The 17,839-nt window shown below is 44.7% G+C and overlaps 1 protein-coding gene across 1 annotated transcript in view; it reads left to right on the top strand.

Moving 5' to 3' along the window:
* The window catches only part of Slc18a1 (solute carrier family 18 member A1), a 47,496-nt gene extending 30,746 nt beyond the window's left edge, over positions 1-16,750 (top strand). Inside the window, exons 10-17 of the mRNA XM_021219495.1 lie at positions 2,828-2,888; positions 2,966-3,061; positions 10,303-10,381; positions 11,730-11,781; positions 13,726-13,789; positions 14,034-14,153; positions 14,524-14,657; positions 15,890-16,750. Of these exons, the coding sequence (XP_021075154.1) occupies positions 2,828-2,888; positions 2,966-3,061; positions 10,303-10,381; positions 11,730-11,781; positions 13,726-13,789; positions 14,034-14,153; positions 14,524-14,657; positions 15,890-16,000 (717 nt within the window). The 3' untranslated portion in view covers positions 16,001-16,750. The remainder of the gene's footprint in view (positions 1-2,827; positions 2,889-2,965; positions 3,062-10,302; positions 10,382-11,729; positions 11,782-13,725; positions 13,790-14,033; positions 14,154-14,523; positions 14,658-15,889) is intronic.
* The last annotated feature ends 1,089 nt before the right edge of the window (positions 16,751-17,839 follow it).

The following is a 17,839-nucleotide window of genomic DNA, read 5'->3' as shown; positions in this document are numbered from 1 at the left end:
TACATTTACACAATGGAGTACTACTCAGCTATTAAAAACAATGAATTTATGAAATTCTTCAGCAAATGGATGAATCTGGAGGATATCATCCTGAGTGAAGTAACCCAGTCACAAAAGAACACACATGATATGTACTCACTGATAAGTGAGTATTATCCCAGAAACTTAGAATACCCAAGATACAATTTGCAAAACACATGAAACTCAAGAAGAAGGAAGACAAAAGTGTGGATACTTTGATCCTTCTTAGAAGGAGGAACAAAATACCCTTGGAAGGAGTTACACAGACAAAGTTCAGGGCAGAGACTGAAAGAAGGACCATCCAGAGACTGCCCCACCTGGGGATCCATCCCATATATAATCACTAAACCCAGACACTATTGCAGATGCCAACAAGATTTTGCTGATAGGACCCTGACATAGCTGTTTTTTGTAAGGCTATGCCTGTGCCTGGCAAATACACAAGTGGATGCTCACAGTCATCTATTGGACAGAATACAGGGTCCCCAGTGAAGGAGCTAGATAAAGCACCCAAGGAGCTGAAGGGATCTTCAGCCCCATAGGAGGAACAACAATATGAACTAACTAGTTCCCCTAGAGCTCCCTGGGAGTGAACCACCAATCAAAGAAAACACATGGTGGGACTCATGGCTCTAGCTGCATATGTAGCAGAGGATGGCCTAGTAGGCCATCAATGGGAGGAGANGCCCTTGGTCTTGTGAAGATTCTATGCCCCAGTATAGGGGAATGCCAGGGCCAGGAAGCAGGAGTGGGTGGGCTGGGGAGCAGGGGGAGGGGAAAGGGTATAGGGGATTTTTGGAGAGGAAACTAGGAAAGGGGATAATATTTGAAATAAAGAAAAATCTAATAAAAAATACACGGATACAAACAAATTAGGAGAGAAAGGGCTTATTTGATGTATAATTTCGGACTATAGTCCATCATTGTAGTGAAGTCAGGGCAGGAACTTGAAGCAGATAGTCACATCACCCCTCACAGTCAAGTGCAGAGAGAATAAATGCATGCATGCCAGGTTCTTCGGTTTACAGTTCAGACCCAAAACTAGTCAATGGTGTCACCAACTTACAGGCTGGCTATTTCCATAGCCGTTCAAGCCATCAAGACACTCCCCACCGATGTGCCCACAACCTCACCTGATCTAGACAATCTGTCATTGAGAGTCTCTTCTAGATTGTGGCGAAGGAACAATTCAAACCCATCATCACCGTTTCCTTGGTGGGTGTGTCCAGGGATGTGTCCTTTTCTCTTCTAGCTAGACCGCCAGTCCTAGGCAGTCAAAGCTCCATCCTTGCAACCTCCTTCACCGTAATGCTTTCCTTTAAACCCCTCATTGCAATAGTGCATTAGGGGGTAGGACTTTGTTGTTTTAATTGGCAGGGACACAGTCGTTTCACAACGTTAGTGTAGTATTTTGGAGATGTATCCAAACGCTACTAATCTCTCTATTGCCATTTTTCCTTTCCTTCCCTCACGTATATCTTGTGCAAGTGGACACTTTAATTTCTTTCTGTTTTTTTCTCCCAAATGACTTATGAATATTTTCTTACTGCCCTCAGTTTCTTCCATAAGAGGCATTATACTCTATATGTGTCTTTACATTTTCCTTTTGTTCCTCAGTTAATAATGTATCCTGAAAGAATAACCCATCTTGTTGTTTTGCAGCTGTCTGGTCCATGTTCCTGGCAGAACACGTTTCATTCTGCTTCCTGTCTGTGCATTTTGGTGGTTTTCTGTGTGCTGGTATCACAAATAGTGCTTCATTTAATAACAGCATGAACATGCACTTTATAATGTTGGAAGTAGTTTTCTTCTCTCTGTCTCCCTCGGTCTCTCTCTCTCTCTGACTGGACAATACTGTAGTGCAGACTAAACACAGGGTGCTGCACAGCCTAGACAAGCACTCTCACTGAGCTTTCCCGTCACCTCTAGCAAAGCCATTACATACCTGTAATGTGAGGCTTGCATACTTCTTTGTATGTATGCTTACGTTTTATATCAATTTCTTTACTTCAGTAAAATATATATGGTATATATGGTAAGGGTATTATAAGTTTGGTTTTGGCACTTCTATATGTATCCATTGTTGTTTGCTCATCATTTGTGGTTATCATATCTAGACTATTAAATCTTGTATGTGATTGAGTATACTGCACATCTGAAATTAAGAAATACTCTATGGTTCCAACTACCGAGTCAGGAAACCCTGTGAGTGAGGTGGAATTTGAACTTGATCATGATGAACAGGTAAGATGGAGAACTCTGGAGATGAGAAGAATGCTACTTTGGGTACAGGTAACAAAAGGATGACGGCATGCAATCAAGAAGAGCAATCAAGACTGGTCACTAGGACCAGCACTTGAACCTGTGTGTTCAAGTTCCCTAGCTTCACTGTGTAGCTCAGAATGGAGGAAAGGAAGAACGTGTTTGAGGCGCTTTCTTCTGTTGCACTTCCACACTTACCTTGAGGTTAAATACTCTGCCTGTTGGGGCAAATGATATTTCCAGAGAGATATGGTGGAAAGGCCCTGGACACCCATTGCCAGTCCTGGCCTTGCTTCCATTCACTGTGAGAATTAGATCCAATACAAGCTATGCTGCTCTCATTGCCACAGGATTTGTACACAAAATGGCCTGCAGCCTCAGCGGAGACACTAGACAGGTCACTTCCTTTCCCTAGACCTGAGTTTCCTGGTCTCTACAGCGAAGGAGCCAATTATGTCTAAGGTCCTATCTCAGCTCGGATCTTGTGAAAACAGGAGTGCTGTAAACTCTAAAAATAAAAGGTTCCTGTTATTCATTTTCTCAGAGTGCCACGGGGACTCCACTTTTGACGCTTCTCAAAGACCCTTACATTCTGGTAGCAGCAGGTAAGCTGATCACGCCCGCCTTCTCCGTGGGAGCCAGGCTTCAGGCAGCCACACTGGCTTATAGAACTGTCTCTCAGGTTCCATCTGCCTGGCTAACATGGGAGTTGCCATATTAGAGCCCACGCTACCCATCTGGATGATGCAGACCATGTGTTCCCCGGAGTGGCAGCTAGGTAAGTGAGCTGGGTCCCCGAAAAGCTCAGATCCTGGGCAGCTGCTGTGGGCCTTTTGAAAGTAATCAATAACCATTAAGTCCAGTCATCAAGCTCTCAGAGGCTGTACACTCCATTCATAGGCTCATCCCTACACCCACACCCATGAACTGAGTCCAGATCACCTTGTCAATGATGGTGGGCAATGGAGCAGTGGTAGATCTAGCACTAATGTGAAACCATTCGTATCTCCAGTCAAAGGCCTTTTGTTTTTGTTTGGTTTGATTTTTCTAGCATTGACTGGCAATATAAATTTCTGCAAACAAAGGATGGGTTTCTTTGGCGCGTGGCTTGAGAGGAAGTAGCCTGTCTTGGTGGGGAAGGCTTACAGCCACCAGAGTTCCTCAGTTCTGGAGAGCCCAGGAGGCAGAGAGCAGGAGGTGCCTGCACCCATCTTGAATTCTCTTTCAAAATTCCTTTTGCTTTTGTCTAAAGCCCCAGCTCAAGGCATGGTGCTGCCCACATTTAGTGTGGATCTTCCCTTTGTATTTAAACCCCTCTCAAACGCCCTCACAGATTGCCCAGAGGAGTGTCTCCTAAGTGACTCTAGATCCTATAATTGCTAAGATTAACTATCATGCTTTCTAAGCACCCCTTTTAAAGAATGGTAGTCTCTTATTTATATAAAATGATAAATTAAAAATCTGCTTTGTTATGCCAGCCAGTGAGGCAGATGAGCCTGAGAAAATCAGCTCCATTTAACCGACAACTTAAGTGCATGCTGTCCTTCCTTCCTTCCTTCCTTCCTTCCTTCCTTCCTTCCTTCCTTCCTTCCTTCCTTCCTTCCTTCCTTCCTTCCTTTTCTATTTCTATGTTTAGGGGTAAATCCCAGGGCCCTCATGCAAACTGGGCAAATGTTCTATCACCAAGCTACATCCCCAACCTGTTCTCTTATCTAGTAAGCCCTGAGATATAAACCCTAAGCCTTAGTGCCTTGGAAAGTTTCCCCATGACTTTGCATCACACTATTTTAAAGTAATTTGGTTTCACAGTTGAGCACCACTTCACTTCTCTCTAAAATGAGCGTGGAAATGCTTTGAAAGGTATTCAAAAGCTACTTCAAAGCGCTATTGCAGGAATGGATAAGGTACTCTGTGCCCGAATGCTCTGCAGGATAAGAACGAACCACATTCTCAGTACACCCCCTCTTATTGTCTTACATGCTCTATAAAGGATGCTCAACCTCCATCCAGGCTGAAAATAGAGGGGACCCCAGCCTCTTCTGCTCTGTGTAGGCTGGGGGCCTCCGTGTGTGACTTTGAGTGAGCTTAGAGAGAAGGCCTGGGCCTCTTCCAGGAAACCTGAGGACAATGGGGCAGGAGAGGCTACGTGCAAATGATTCAGTCACTGCAGGGCAGGAGGGGCATGTGGTACCAGAGGGGAAGCTGATAAGAACCGGATATAGCTCAATGTACCATAAAAAACACAGAATCTAATTTTAAGGGACCAATTCTAAGTAGGCCTCCAGCTGTGCACTTAACTCAAATTGAATTTCTTGGGCTGTAATTGCTTCTGACCAAGACAATTAATTGAGTTAGGCAGTGCTCGTGCAGATAGCATCTCCTCTGAGGGGGTTCTGGCCGCTCCGGCTTCTGGTACCAGTGAGTATACTATAGCCTGGTGCCGCTTTCCCCCAGCAATCCGGTTAAGCAGCCTCACTCACCAGTTACAGATCAGTTGGTTAGCATGTCCCAGCATCTTATATCATGTTCCTCAGCACTGCCTGCACCTCTAAACACGACACATTCTCTTATCATTCTCCAATGATGTCACACGCTCAGAGGACTCATGATACTGGGCTTCTCAGGAAGCTAGTAAAAACAGGTTAAATCTACACCACTCCGTCCCTCTCCCCTTCCTTCCTTCCTTCCTTCCTTCCTTCCTTCCTTCCTTCCTTACTGTTACTTTTTGTGTTTAACGCATTGCAAGTACAGTTTCCGCTCCCTTTACTCCTCCCAGTTGCCCCCTCCAACACTTCCCCTTCACTCCAGATCCTCTCCTCTGTTTCCGTTCAGAACAGGTCTCCCAGGGGTGTCCACTGAACACTGAATAACAAGTTACAGTAAGACTAGGCTCAAACCCTCATATCAAGGCAGGGTGGGCTAACCCAGTAGGCAGAAAAGGATTCCCAGAGCAGACAAAAGAGTCAGAGACATCCTCTCTCTTGGTTGTTGGTATATGACGGTGGGTAAGCTTTGCTGAAAGGAGCAGAGGGGGGAGGACCACTACTTCAAGGCCAGCCTGGGTTACACTGCCTCCTCTTTTAATCTTACTGTTTTGTTTTATTTTGCTTTGCTTTGTTTTGTTTTTCACATAGCCTGGTTTGTCTTTGGATATGTAGATGAGCCTAGCCTTAAACTCCTCATCTTCTTGCTTCCATCTCCCAAGTGCTAAGACCTTAGGCTTTAAGACATGAGTTTCCAGGGGACATGAGTTTATGATGCCCCATAACCATCACCAATCACCCTTGGAAAAGTCCTGGCTGTAAAAAACTCCTCTCCATGCTGCAGGAAGGAGTGCAGGCTAAAAAAAACAAAAGACAGAAACCACCAAACAACCGCAAACTCTTGAGAATGATGTTTGCTCTGACAGGGACCAAGTGGCACATGGCCAATGGATCTTGGGTTCTACTACCAAGTGCAGGAAGACAGCACTGACTTTGGAAACAGATGCACCCCAGTTTGAATTTATACTAGTTATCATGTTGGAGAACCGTCCTTTTTTTTTTTTCTTACATTTATTTAGACAAAATCTCATTACAGTGGTTATACTGGTCTCTACTTTCAAAATCCTTTTGTCTCAACTTCTTGAGTGCTGGGATTATAGGTGTGCACAACCACACCAGGATTTCCTTCGTTGTAAAAATGAAGATCTCTTTCAGCACTGTTTTAGTCTTTGTACGTATTTTGGGAAAGTTACTGCTGACCATGGATTATAGGATTTACCAAACTGAAAGTTAATGTGTCTGGGCAGCCACAGTTCTATGTGACCCACCCCTGAAGGCAGGCTGTGAGAGGTCTGTGGATGTTGGTGAGCACAAAGCACTGCTGAACCACAAGCTCGGCTCAGCTGCTGTGGAGCAAGGCCCTGTCTGAGGAAAGCTTCACTGAGGGAACTTCACACAGTTTACAAGGATGTCAAGGAGACGGTAGCTAGGCCAGCGAGCTTCCTCTTTCTGTGTATCAGCTAAACCATTCAGGAGTTATTACCTCGAAACGTTCAGAAGCAGTTATGAACAAATGAACAGGTACAGTTTGAAACAGATTGCCACCCTGGGCTGATAAAGTAGACAAACAGAGGAGGACATGTTTCTCTTCTGCTGCATAGAAGACAATATTAAAAGCAAACAAGCCGCGGACCAGGCCCGGGCCAACTGTTTACTTTGGGCTTGGGATCAGAGTAATGATACTTTCTATTGGGTTACATTGTTTCCTCAAGGTCCAAAGTGGTCAGAGAAGGACTAGTGACACCCAGAGAAACTCACAATGTTGGTTCCAAGCAGGCCCTCAGACTGGAGCCAGCTGGCCACTCTGGTGGGCTTGTGTAGGGGGAATATCTGGCCTTGGAATGAGATGCCTGGGTTCGCCCTGATCATCACAGGCCATGATAATAGTTAAGGCAAGTGTTCACAGGGCACTTCCTCTGTGCCAAGCCAGTATAAAATGCTCTGTATGTAGGGTGCTCTTACTTTTTATGTTTTATTAGTTTTTGTTTTCTATGAATATTTTTAATTTTAATAAGTATATAAGTACAATGTGTTTTTACTATAGCCATCCCCTCTCCCTCTCCAACTCTTCCTATGTTGCCCTATCCTCCCTCCAAATTGATGGTCTTGTCTTTAATTATTATTGTTTTGTGTGTGTATGTGTGTGTGTGTGTGTGTGTGTGTATGTGTGCGTGTGTCCTACTGAGTCCAGTAGTGCTATCCACATGCTCACAGGTGTAGGGGAGACTACTTGGGCATGGAAATTTTTAAAAAATGAGCGGTCCCTGAAGAAAATCAATTCTCCTTCCTTATGACACCTCTAGCTCTTCAACTGGGGGTGGGGTAGAGCCTGTAATCCCCTCCCCCAAGTACATTGGAATGCTGACTGATGTGGTCTTGTACAGATAACCACATTATTGAGAATTGATGGGTGCAGCTTTCTGTCACGTTGAGAATGCACCTTAGTGACAGTCTCCTTGTCCTCTGGCTCTGTATGACCTTCTCAGTATTCCCTGAGCTCTGGGTATAGGGTTGTGTTACTTGGTGCATTTGGCAAAAGGCACTTTAGTCACTTTCTCTCTGTGTTTTGACCAGTTGTGGTTCTTTATAATAGTCTCCGTCTGCTACGAAGAGAAACCTTTATGATGAGGGCTGAGAACCTAAGCAGTATATTCTTGATGACTCACAACCATCATCTCCCTGCGTTAGTTGGTTTTACTCTTATAACAAAGTACCTAAGGTGGGCTAACTTTGGGAGGTAATTGGTCCAAATAACATAGGGTTGGTCCTAAGGAACTAAGGTCCTAAGGTGGATGGTCATAGTGTGTACAATTCGGGGTCCAACTCCATCCTCGAAGCACCTCACTCTCAGAGCAGTTCTTGGGGCCACCTAAGTATGTCTCCTGGCAAACCCCTCCAAAGATCAAAAGACCTGCCTCAACCTCCAGCAAAGTCTCACGTAGCTCAGGCTAGCTTCAAACTCACTATGTAACAGAGGTTGAGAAAGAACTTCTTCCTCTACCTCCAGAATGCTGGGATTACAGGTATGTGTGACCATGCCCAGATTATATGATGCTGGGGAAAAAAACCCAGGACCTCTTGTATATGCTAGGCAGTCACTCTACTAACTGAGCTACAACTGCATCCTAGGTCTTTCTTTTAAAGGTCTCTTCTAGACCCATAGTATCATACTGGGGACCAAGCCCCAAGCACATGGATCTTTGGGCATGGGGGTCACAGCCCAACCATTTACATTTGTGGCAGGGTTATGTGCATGCAAATACAGGTTCTTGCAGAGGCTGGAGGTCAGATCCCTCTGGAGCTGGAGCTGTAGACAGTTGTGAGCCACTCAGTGTGGCTGTCACTCAGTGTGGCTGTCACTCAGTGTGGCTGTCACTCAGTGTGGCTGTCACTCAGTGTGGCTGTTAGAAATAGAATGTAGATGCTTTGCAAGAGCAGTAAGCTCTCCCAACTACTGAGCTATCTTTTCAATCCCCGTTCCCATGGTCTTAAAAAAAACTGTTTGTGAACTCTCCTTAGAGCTCTACCCTTGTGGCATATCTATCTGCCTGTCTTACGTCTACACATGGTTGTTTCAAGCCCTTTGTGGACCCCCTGACTTTTCCTTCCCACGGATCTTTCCCATCTTTCACCATCCAGTTGATTGAAATAAAAAGCTTTAGTTCTCATTATTTCTCTCTCCTCACTCCCATGGTGTTCCCACACAGCATTTGAGAAAGTTCTACAACTCTCCCTTAAAAACACCTCTAAGTTTGTTCACCCCTTTTGGTAATGGCTTCCAAGCGGAGACTGACTTTCCTCCTGGGCTTGCAACAGTGAAGCCATTCTTCCAAGAGACTTTAGAATATACAGCTGGGCTGTGTCCTTCATCTCCATAGCTTCTCATGTCCTCTCTGCTCACATGTTTCAGCCACTCTGGCATCCTTCCTGCTCCTGTGTCAGGCTAAGTGTTTTCTTCATTAAGCCTTTCAGCTTGTGTTAGGTGCTTTGCATGTTTCCCTCTGCTCTCTTTTTATGGTAAACAAGGTCTCGGCTTAAGCACTACCCTCTCAACCTCTCCTTGGCTCCCCAAATGGACAGCAGCCTTCCAGTCACTCTGTCATTTGGATATGTGAAATTTCTGTCACAGTGTTCAAGGTGATTTTCTTCACTTATTCTTTAGCATTTATTTTTATTATCTATCTCTCCTTGAATGTGAGTTCCATTGGAGTTATAATCATCTTTTGTGTTTATTTGCTTGTACCTGTACTATTTTAAGATAGTGTCTTGGTAGGTAGGCCTTGAATGTACAACCCCCTGCACTCAGCCTCGTAGAAAAGCTCTCAAGAGCATGGCCACAGGATCCAAAGTACGTCTGCAACACCAAAAGGCCGAGGGGTGCTTAGCTGCTAACTGTGCTTAAGCAAGCAAGCACCTCCACTGGGCGTGCTGTGCCTCACTCGGAGTGCTTAGAATTTGGCTTTGAATTCTTACCTGATTGGTTAGTGGGCACTGGCGTAATTGATGAGCAACATAAAACATTTGTGCATATGTTTTAATTTTAGGGAAAAATGCCAATTTTTCCATTTTTTTATGTTTCTTTCTTACAAATTTCTATTAAAGCAGTGCTTTGTTACCTTGTTTAATGCTTTGACAGCGAAGACTACATTTCCTTGTGGTTCCCACCGCCTCCCTAGTGCTAGGATTACAGACTTGCACTGTATTTGCTTCTATGTTTACCTTTCAAAATATTTTACTTTACATTTCATGCGTATGGATGCTTTGCACCATATGCGTACCTGGTGACCAAGAAACTGGACTTACAGACGTGTAGGTGCTGGCAATCAAACCTGGGAGATGGGAAGGTGAGAAAGGAAGGTCTCAGAAATAATAAGTAAAATTTCTAAGGTCTCATAGTTCACAAGTGATATACTGAACCCAAACTGTATGATCCAACATCCGTGTTCCAGATCATTTCAGTCTGTTGTCACAAAGACATGGCCACGACAGAAGTTAATGAAAAGCTTTCACAATCTCTGTCCAACTTGTTCCCTACTGTTCCCCAGAAAGATATAGTAGCAGTTTTGCTCTGTCCACATGTGGGAATCAAGGCTCAGAAAGGCTTACCTGGGACATGTGCAAAGCAACAAGAAGACAGGTCATAATAAGCAAGTTAGAATTTGACTGCCCGGGAAGCCCTTATGCTGAAAACCAAGTGAATCTTTTACATGCCAGTGGCTTAGTGAGTCCCCTCTCTGAGAGCCCAGGTGGGAGCTGAGAACATATGAAGTATATTAAGGCTAAAGAAAGCCTTGTCACTGAGGAAAGCAGGGATGTGGGGTCCTGACACCTCTGCTTGTGAGTTGCACAAAGAGCTCTAAAACACAACCAAGTGCTTGGGAGACCTTGGGTTATCAGGAGTGCTTTGCCGAACTGTAGGAAATGAATTAGGTCAAGTCGAGCACCTCCTAAGGTGAGCTTCTGTATCCTTCCACAGGTCTGGCTTTTTTACCTGCCAGTGTGGCCTACCTCATTGGCACGAACCTTTTTGGTGTGTTGGCCAACAAGATGGGTCGGTACGTAGCCTGGGAAACTGGAAGAATGATTGAACTATCACTTAACAGTGATCTTTGAGTTTGTCCTTATACTTGGGATAGTTTAGGACACAGTGGTAAAAGTTGCCATGCAGGAGGCCAGTGGGTGGTAAGGGCAGTGTAGAGAATGGATCATCCTTAACTAGCCACGTTGGACGAGACAGTGGTTACATAGAGATAGGACTTCCTTTCCAGTTAAAGAGGTAATGTCACCCCAAATAACTAACAGCTGTAAACCAAACCAAACCAAACCAAACCAAACCAACCAAACCAAACCAAACCAAACCAAAACAAAACAAAACAAAACAAAACAGTATGTACTTTGGAGCAACCATTGCCAAACTCTATTCCATGAAACCCTAGGGAATTCTAGGCAGGAACATCAGAAATGCACAAGGGATTTGAGTTCAGGGAGGCAAGAAGTATGAATCTAGATTCTCTTCCCCTACTACAATGATGATGACATGGCTTTGGTTCTAATTTTATCTTTAACTCAGTTCAAAGCTTTAAAAAAAATACATTAAAAAGCACTGCTCTAGGAGATAGAGATGAGGAGGAATTGTATATGTTCATGTGGTTTTTGAGAAGGTTTTGTAAGACCACAAATGTTACGAGTAGGTAGAGTTTGAACTGGGCCGAAGCGATGGATCAGTGGCTAGAGGCACTTGTCACAAAAGCCCAGTGACTGGAGAGTAATCTCCAGATCCCACATAGAGGTGGAAGGAGAGGTCCTCTGACCTCCACATGCGTTCTGTGATATACCCCCTCACACATAAACCCCCCAATACTCTCTCTCACACACACATTAATAATAATAAATAAAAGCTACAAAAAAGAAGCAACGTGAACTGGCAAACACCAATAATCAAATTCCAGAGCATGTTCCAAGAGCCCAGTGCCTTTGGAAGCAGCAGCTTTCAGTTCTGAGGGATACAAGCACACGCCTCAGTGTCATACTCCCAACACTGCATGAGAAGGGCTGTGAGTTCAGGGTGGAGATGAGGTCAAGAAAAAGACCCAGACAGAAAGGGATTCAGTCTGGTCCTGTAGAGGCGCAGTTCCTTCAGAATCTAAGGGGTTACTTGAATTAGGTAACAGGTAGTAGCCATCTCCCTGTAGATAGTGTGTGACAATGGCATCTCCCTGTAGGTAGTGTGTGACAATGGCATCTCCCTGTAGGTAGTGTGTAACAATGGCATCTCCCTGTAGGTAGTGTGTGACAATGGCATCTCCCTGTAGATAGTGTGTGACAATGGCATCTCCCTGTAGACAGTGTGTGACAATGGCATCTCCCTGTTGACAGTGTGTGACAATGGCTCTTTTCTTCCAGGTGGTTGTGCTCCCTTGTTGGAATGGTAGCTGTAGGTATCAGCTTGCTCTGTGTAAGTATAAGACTCAGTTGATAAAGGAAGAACACGAGAATGTTTAAGATCATTTTCCTTCAAGTGAGCAGTTGTAGTAGATGTAGTAGAACTTTCTACCTACATGATCAGAAATTGTCTCCTAAGGGATGCTGTCAATGGAAGTGGCATGCCATCAAAAGGAGGTGTAAAAGGAGAGGACTAGGGCAGTGGGTGGGAGGAACTGGAGGTGTGAGGCTGGGCATAAACATGTGAATTGAAGCATGCTGGGATCTACTTCTGGAGTGTGCCAGCCAATGGTATTTTTTTTTAATTTTTTTATTAGATATTTTCTTCATTTACATTTCAAATGCTATCCCAAAAGCCCCCTATAGCCTCCCCCCACCCTGCTCCCCTACTCACCCACTCCTACTTCTTAGCCCTTGTGTTCCCCTGTACTGGGTCATATAAAGTTTGCAAGACCAAGGGGTCTCTCTTCCCAATGATGGCTGACTAGGCCATCTTCTGCTACATATGCAGCTAGAGACACGAGCTCTGGGGGTACTGGTTAGTTCATATTGTTGTTNCNCCTACAGGGTTGCAGCCCCCTTCAGCTCCTTGGGTACTTTCTCTAGCTCCTCCAGCCAATGGTATTTTATAAATCCTCTGTGACAATCCCCACAAGCCACCAGGGCATGTACTATTTATGGCTCAGTCTCTAGAAGCAGACAATTTAATAGAAGAAAGAAAGCAGGGATTTCTAGCTTGAAGAGTCCTTTGTACTTTCAGGCCATTATTGTCACCTGTCCTTAGTGGAGACCACCAGTCCATTTGGCTCTTGGCTAAAGGGGAATGAACACAGAGGCATAAGACTCTGAGCACTGTACCCAGGTTGAGTAAAGCCCCTGGTGATGGACATGAGCTCAAAACTCCATTCCAGCTTTACCACTTGCCATTTGTGTGGCCCTGAGCTACTCCCACCACTGTTCTGCTCAGTATTCTCCCGTGAGGACTTGGGTCGCATCTCACAGGGTGTTTGAGGCAGTCTACATAGACCGAAGAATGGAGAGGGCACATGAAAAGCCCTCAGTAAGTCATCCCTGCCGTTTATAAATGTGAGCACCACTTGAGGTATTGCTCCATAGAGTATAATGAGCTGCCAGTGCTAAATGGCATGCTAAACCTTTCAGTGGCTGTGTGATGGGTTAGTGGCATTGGGTAACAGGTACCAAAGGGAAGCGTAGGGATGCTGCTGAAAAGGGAATGCCAGGCTTCCAGTCATGGGTGAATGCATGCCATTGCTTGCTCTTGTGGCGCCCAAATGATGCTATTAATCTCTCCAGTTGTTGAACTGTTAAATGTTTTTTTTTTGGGTCTTTTTGCTAAAATGGCTACTAAGTTTGAGTTTCAAATAAAACCCTTGGGACCAAAGTTGGCAGTACATGTCTTTAATTCCAGGTACTCCAGGAGACTAAGATAGGAGGATCAGGGATTCAGGGCTTGCCTGGGCTAGAGTGCGTTCAAGTCTAGTTTGGGCAACTCAGTGAGACAACATCTCAAACAGAAATAAAAGAAAGTGTGTGTGTGGGGGTGCTAGCCTCACAAGGCCCTATGTTCAATCCCTAGTACTGTAAAATAAATAACAAGCAGGCAGCATATGGTGATGAATGAACATGGCAGAGTGTTTGGTAGAGAGTATTAGGTGAACAATAGTTCATGAATAGGAAAGGACCCTTGCTGTGATATAGTGCACTCGAGTCTGGGATTAGAACTTGATCTTGCTACCTATTGGCTTCATAACTTTGGGTAATACCAGCCCAGTTTTCATTTGACTGAAGTGGAAAGATTATTCTTCAAAAGAAGGTATGAGACGTCAGAAGTAATGCATGGGGAAGATGTCACAAATGCATGTCATGCGAAGACCTTGCACCCTGCCCTTCCCAGCCAAGTGGCATTCTGAGGGACTCTCCTTCCTTCTCATTCCAGGTACCTCTGGCTCACAATATTTTTGGTCTCATTGGCCCCAATGCAGGCCTTGGCTTTGCCATAGGTAAGCAGTGCTCTCAAAGTAAAAAAGACACCTGTGAAAATGTCCTTTGAGTCAGGTTCCTTTCCTCCCCATTTTCCCATCAGAAGAAGGAGATGGAAAGGCAGGGCTGGGAGAGAAGCTGGCAGATGTGCAGAGTGGGCTCATGTTCCTACCTGGTCCTCTCTTGATGCTGCGTGTGGAGACAGAGTGGAGGGAGATGCTATGGTTAAGCTGATTAACAGCATCCTGTTTGTTTTGACCACAGGCATGGTGGATTCCTCTCTGATGCCCATCATGGGATACCTGGTGGACTTACGCCACACCTCTGTGTATGGGAGTGTCTACGCCATCGCTGATGTGGCTTTTTGTGTGGGCTTTGCCATTGGTATGTTGGTTGGGTTAGATGAGAGCTCCCAGGCCTGAGCAATGCAGTCTCCCCTCTCCATTGTAGTTTACCTGGATGTGGAACCAGAGGCCTCATTCTCTTTTATTTATTTATTTATTTATTTATTTATTTATTTATTTATTTATTTATTATTTTCTTTATTTACATTTCAAATGCTATCCTGAAAGTTCCCTATAACCACCCCCCCCGCCCCTGCTCCCCTACCCACCCACTCCCACTACTTGAGGCCTCATTCTCTTAGGGATCTGAAAATAGTGGAATCTGCCTCGGCCTCTGTGATTACCCACTGTCCCTAGGAGAATGTTTTACAGGTGACACTCAGAATTTGATTTTTTTTTTTTCCCCACAGGCCCATCTACCGGGGGTGTTATTGTACAGGCCATCGGCTTCCCTTGGCTCATGGTCATCATTGGTACTATCAACATCATCTATGCCCCTCTCTGCTGCTTCCTGCAGAACCCGCCAGCTAAGGAGGAGAAGCTTGTAAGGCACCTGTGTAGTAGCTAGAATACATGTCTGTTCCTCCATGTGGGTCTCCTGACCCCTCACCTTGAGCTCATGTCCTCTCTGCTGCTCATTTCTCTGCCTTGTAGCTTTACTGTTCTTCCTGACACGCTTACTCTTTTCTCCTACCCTTCAGTTTCCTTTCTTTCTCTAAGCAACCAAGCCCCCTATCATCTGGATCTTAAGTAAAGAAGGGAAACGAGGAGCAGGAGTGGTGACACGCTTCTGAAACCCCGGCGTTTAAACACGAGGTAGTATAGAAGTTCAATGTAATCCTCAGCTACATATTGAATTAAAGGTCAGCCTGCCATGAATAAAACCTACTCATAAAAAAAAAAAAACAAAACTCAAAACTAAACAAATAAGAAAAAAAGAAAAGAAAAACGAGAATATTTTCATTCTTTTTGTGTATGGTGCGTACAGGTTAGTGAAGAGAATGTTGACTTTTTAAAATTATTCTCTGCCTTGTTACGTTGAGACAGGGTCTATCTGTGTACTAGAAGCTTCCCCTTAGTCCAGGCTGGCTGGCCAGTGAGCTCCCAAGACCTGCCTGTCTCTACCCACCAGTTCTAGGATTACAGGCATATGACCATGAACAAAACAGTCTTTTATATGGGTGTTGGGGGCGCAGGGTCAGTCCTTATGTCTGCAGGGTCAGTCCTTATGTCTGCAGGGTCAGTCCTTATGTCTGCAGGGTCAGTCCTTATGTTTGCAGGGTAAGTCCTTATTCCTATTGATCCATCTCTCAGCTGAGGCTTTGTCTTTTAAAGTTAAAAGTTAGTTGCCAGGTAAAAGATTCTGCACACTGTATGACTTAGTTAATATACTTTGCTCTTCTTGTGGCATGAACATCCCAGCGTCCCTAGGTGCCTCGTGGATTCAGGATGGCTGTAAAAGCTGCTCACAGGAACAGAAGTAGGCAGGAAGGTCTATGGAGAAGGGTGTCCATTTCAGCCACTTTTTTTTTTTTGCTATGCCTTACACCTACTGATGCTAGGGTTCAAGCACAGGCATGCCAGGTGTTTGCCCTGACTAGGCTTGATATGCCCAGGTACCTTGGAAGGCCTGAGCCTACACACGAGGCAGAAAGAGGGTGCTGTACTTACTTCTTGAGTTGTTCTAAGTAACACGAAGCTTGGATATGCTAGCATGGACAGGAAACAGGATGGCTTATGGTGTGCAGTGACCTCTATCCTTACCTCTTGCTCTAGGCAATTCTGAACCAGGGATGCCCCGCAGAGACCCAGATGTACACAATCCAGAGGCCCACGAAGGAGTTTCCACTGGGAGAGAACAGCGATGACACTGGCAGCGAGGAGTAGCTGTAGAGGGCGATATCTGGGCCTCATTCCAGGTGACCCCATGAGGCTTGAATTTCAGTGTCCCAGGGGACCAGGTCACCACGGACTCAATGGGTCTCACTTTCCTCTCCTCTGGGCAACTCCCTTCCTTCCTTCTTATGGATAGCTTGCCCTTATTCACCTGTAAGTGCACCCCACCAATCTCCCAATGTGCTTTGATGCCACCAGTGGCCCACTTTTTGTGGGAGGACAGTGCTACTTCCTGCCAGGCCAAAGCGAAGATGACTAAAGCTGAGTTGTGACAAGTTCTGCAAGGGGTGACTCACTTCCTGCAGGTAGTGCTGAACAATGTGTCTATGAAACCAGGGCTACAAACGGCAAGCCTTTCTTTCTACTCTGATTTTTTTCTAACGTATTACCAATATGTCATAAAATTTGACCTGTCTCCTGTGATATGTTTTCCCCTTATTTTTTCCAGGTGAGCCTCCATATGTAGGTTTTTTTTCCTTATTTTATGTGCTAAAATTACTTTAACTTCATCAAATGAGGCCTCCTGGCTCTCCTCATCATCCAATCAAGGGGAACTAAGCAGCTTTCCTAGGGTTGGGTTACATCTGCTCTGATGATTTCTCATGTATGCTTCTAGCTTTCCCCAACCTCTTAAACTCTTATAAATAAAAATGGTTGAAGTACAGAAAACAAACAAACAAAAAACCCAAACAAACCAACGAAACAACAACAGAAACCCCAAATAAACAACATTGCATTAGACTCAAGGGCCCCCTGCATGAAGCAACAAGAAACTCTTGAGATTTCTCCCAAACGTGTGTTTCCTAATAGAAGGAGCAGAACAAGGCGTTCATTGTTCACACGTGTCAATGAGTAAGTCAATTAGCCAATTCAGACATGACGAACCAGATGGTTTGTGGCAGGAGAGAGAATGTGGGAAAATACAGTGGGTGTTGTAAATCATGTGACATTTGGCTACATTTTTGAAATGGTTATTGGATAATGGCGTCTCCAATTTGGGAAATAAGTAGCTTCTTATTTTTCTCAGCAAACAATAAAATTTATGAACAGCTGAAGTTGGTATATGCTGTTCGTGTACAGGGAGGCACGGATGCTCAGGTCTGGTTGGGGGATAGCCGCAGAGATGGAGGTGGAGAAAGAATGCTGTGGAGGCACCCTGATTTCAGAAAGCATTGTACATCCTTCATCTGGAGTGACTGCTGGATTACTGGGTTCTTCCCAGGGAGTTGTATAGCTTCAGGACAAACTCTGAGTCAATAGAACACATTTTGGCTGACTCTCAATGAATCTGTGTCACCTGGACAGAGAATATCTGATTAGTGGATAGGTTTGGGGGAGTTTAGTTTTAATGCAGACTTTTTGATTTGTAGAACCAGATAGACTTGTATCCTTTAGTGCATATGACATGTTTTTCATGTCTTAAAGAAGCCTCAAGGTAAAATCAGCGAAGGATTTACCTGAATGTCTAAGCCATAGCTCCCAAGCAAAGCTTGGGGAGGGGGGCTGGAATAAAGGGGAGGGAGAGGCTGAATGTAGGCCACAAGAGTTTAAAAGCAGAAGGGAGGGACCACATCTGTGTGGGTGGGGTTTATAATAAAAGTTAAGCTTTTGGGAGGCTGGAGAGATGGCTCAGTGGTTAAAAGCACTGACTGCTCTTCCTTAGGTTCTGAGCTCAATTCCCAGTCACCACATGGTGGCTCACAACCATCTGTAATGATATCTAATGTCCTCTTCTGGTGGGTCTGAAGACAGTAACAGTGTACTTACATAAAATAAATACATACATACATATATAAATACATACATAAATAAAAAGAAACAGTAAAACAA

The sequence above is a fragment of the Mus pahari genome, chromosome 19 (assembly GCF_900095145.1).
Source record: "Mus pahari chromosome 19, PAHARI_EIJ_v1.1, whole genome shotgun sequence".
In the NCBI taxonomy this organism is placed as follows: Eukaryota; Metazoa; Chordata; class Mammalia; order Rodentia; family Muridae; genus Mus; species Mus pahari.
This window is presented reverse-complemented; position numbering and strand designations above follow the sequence as displayed.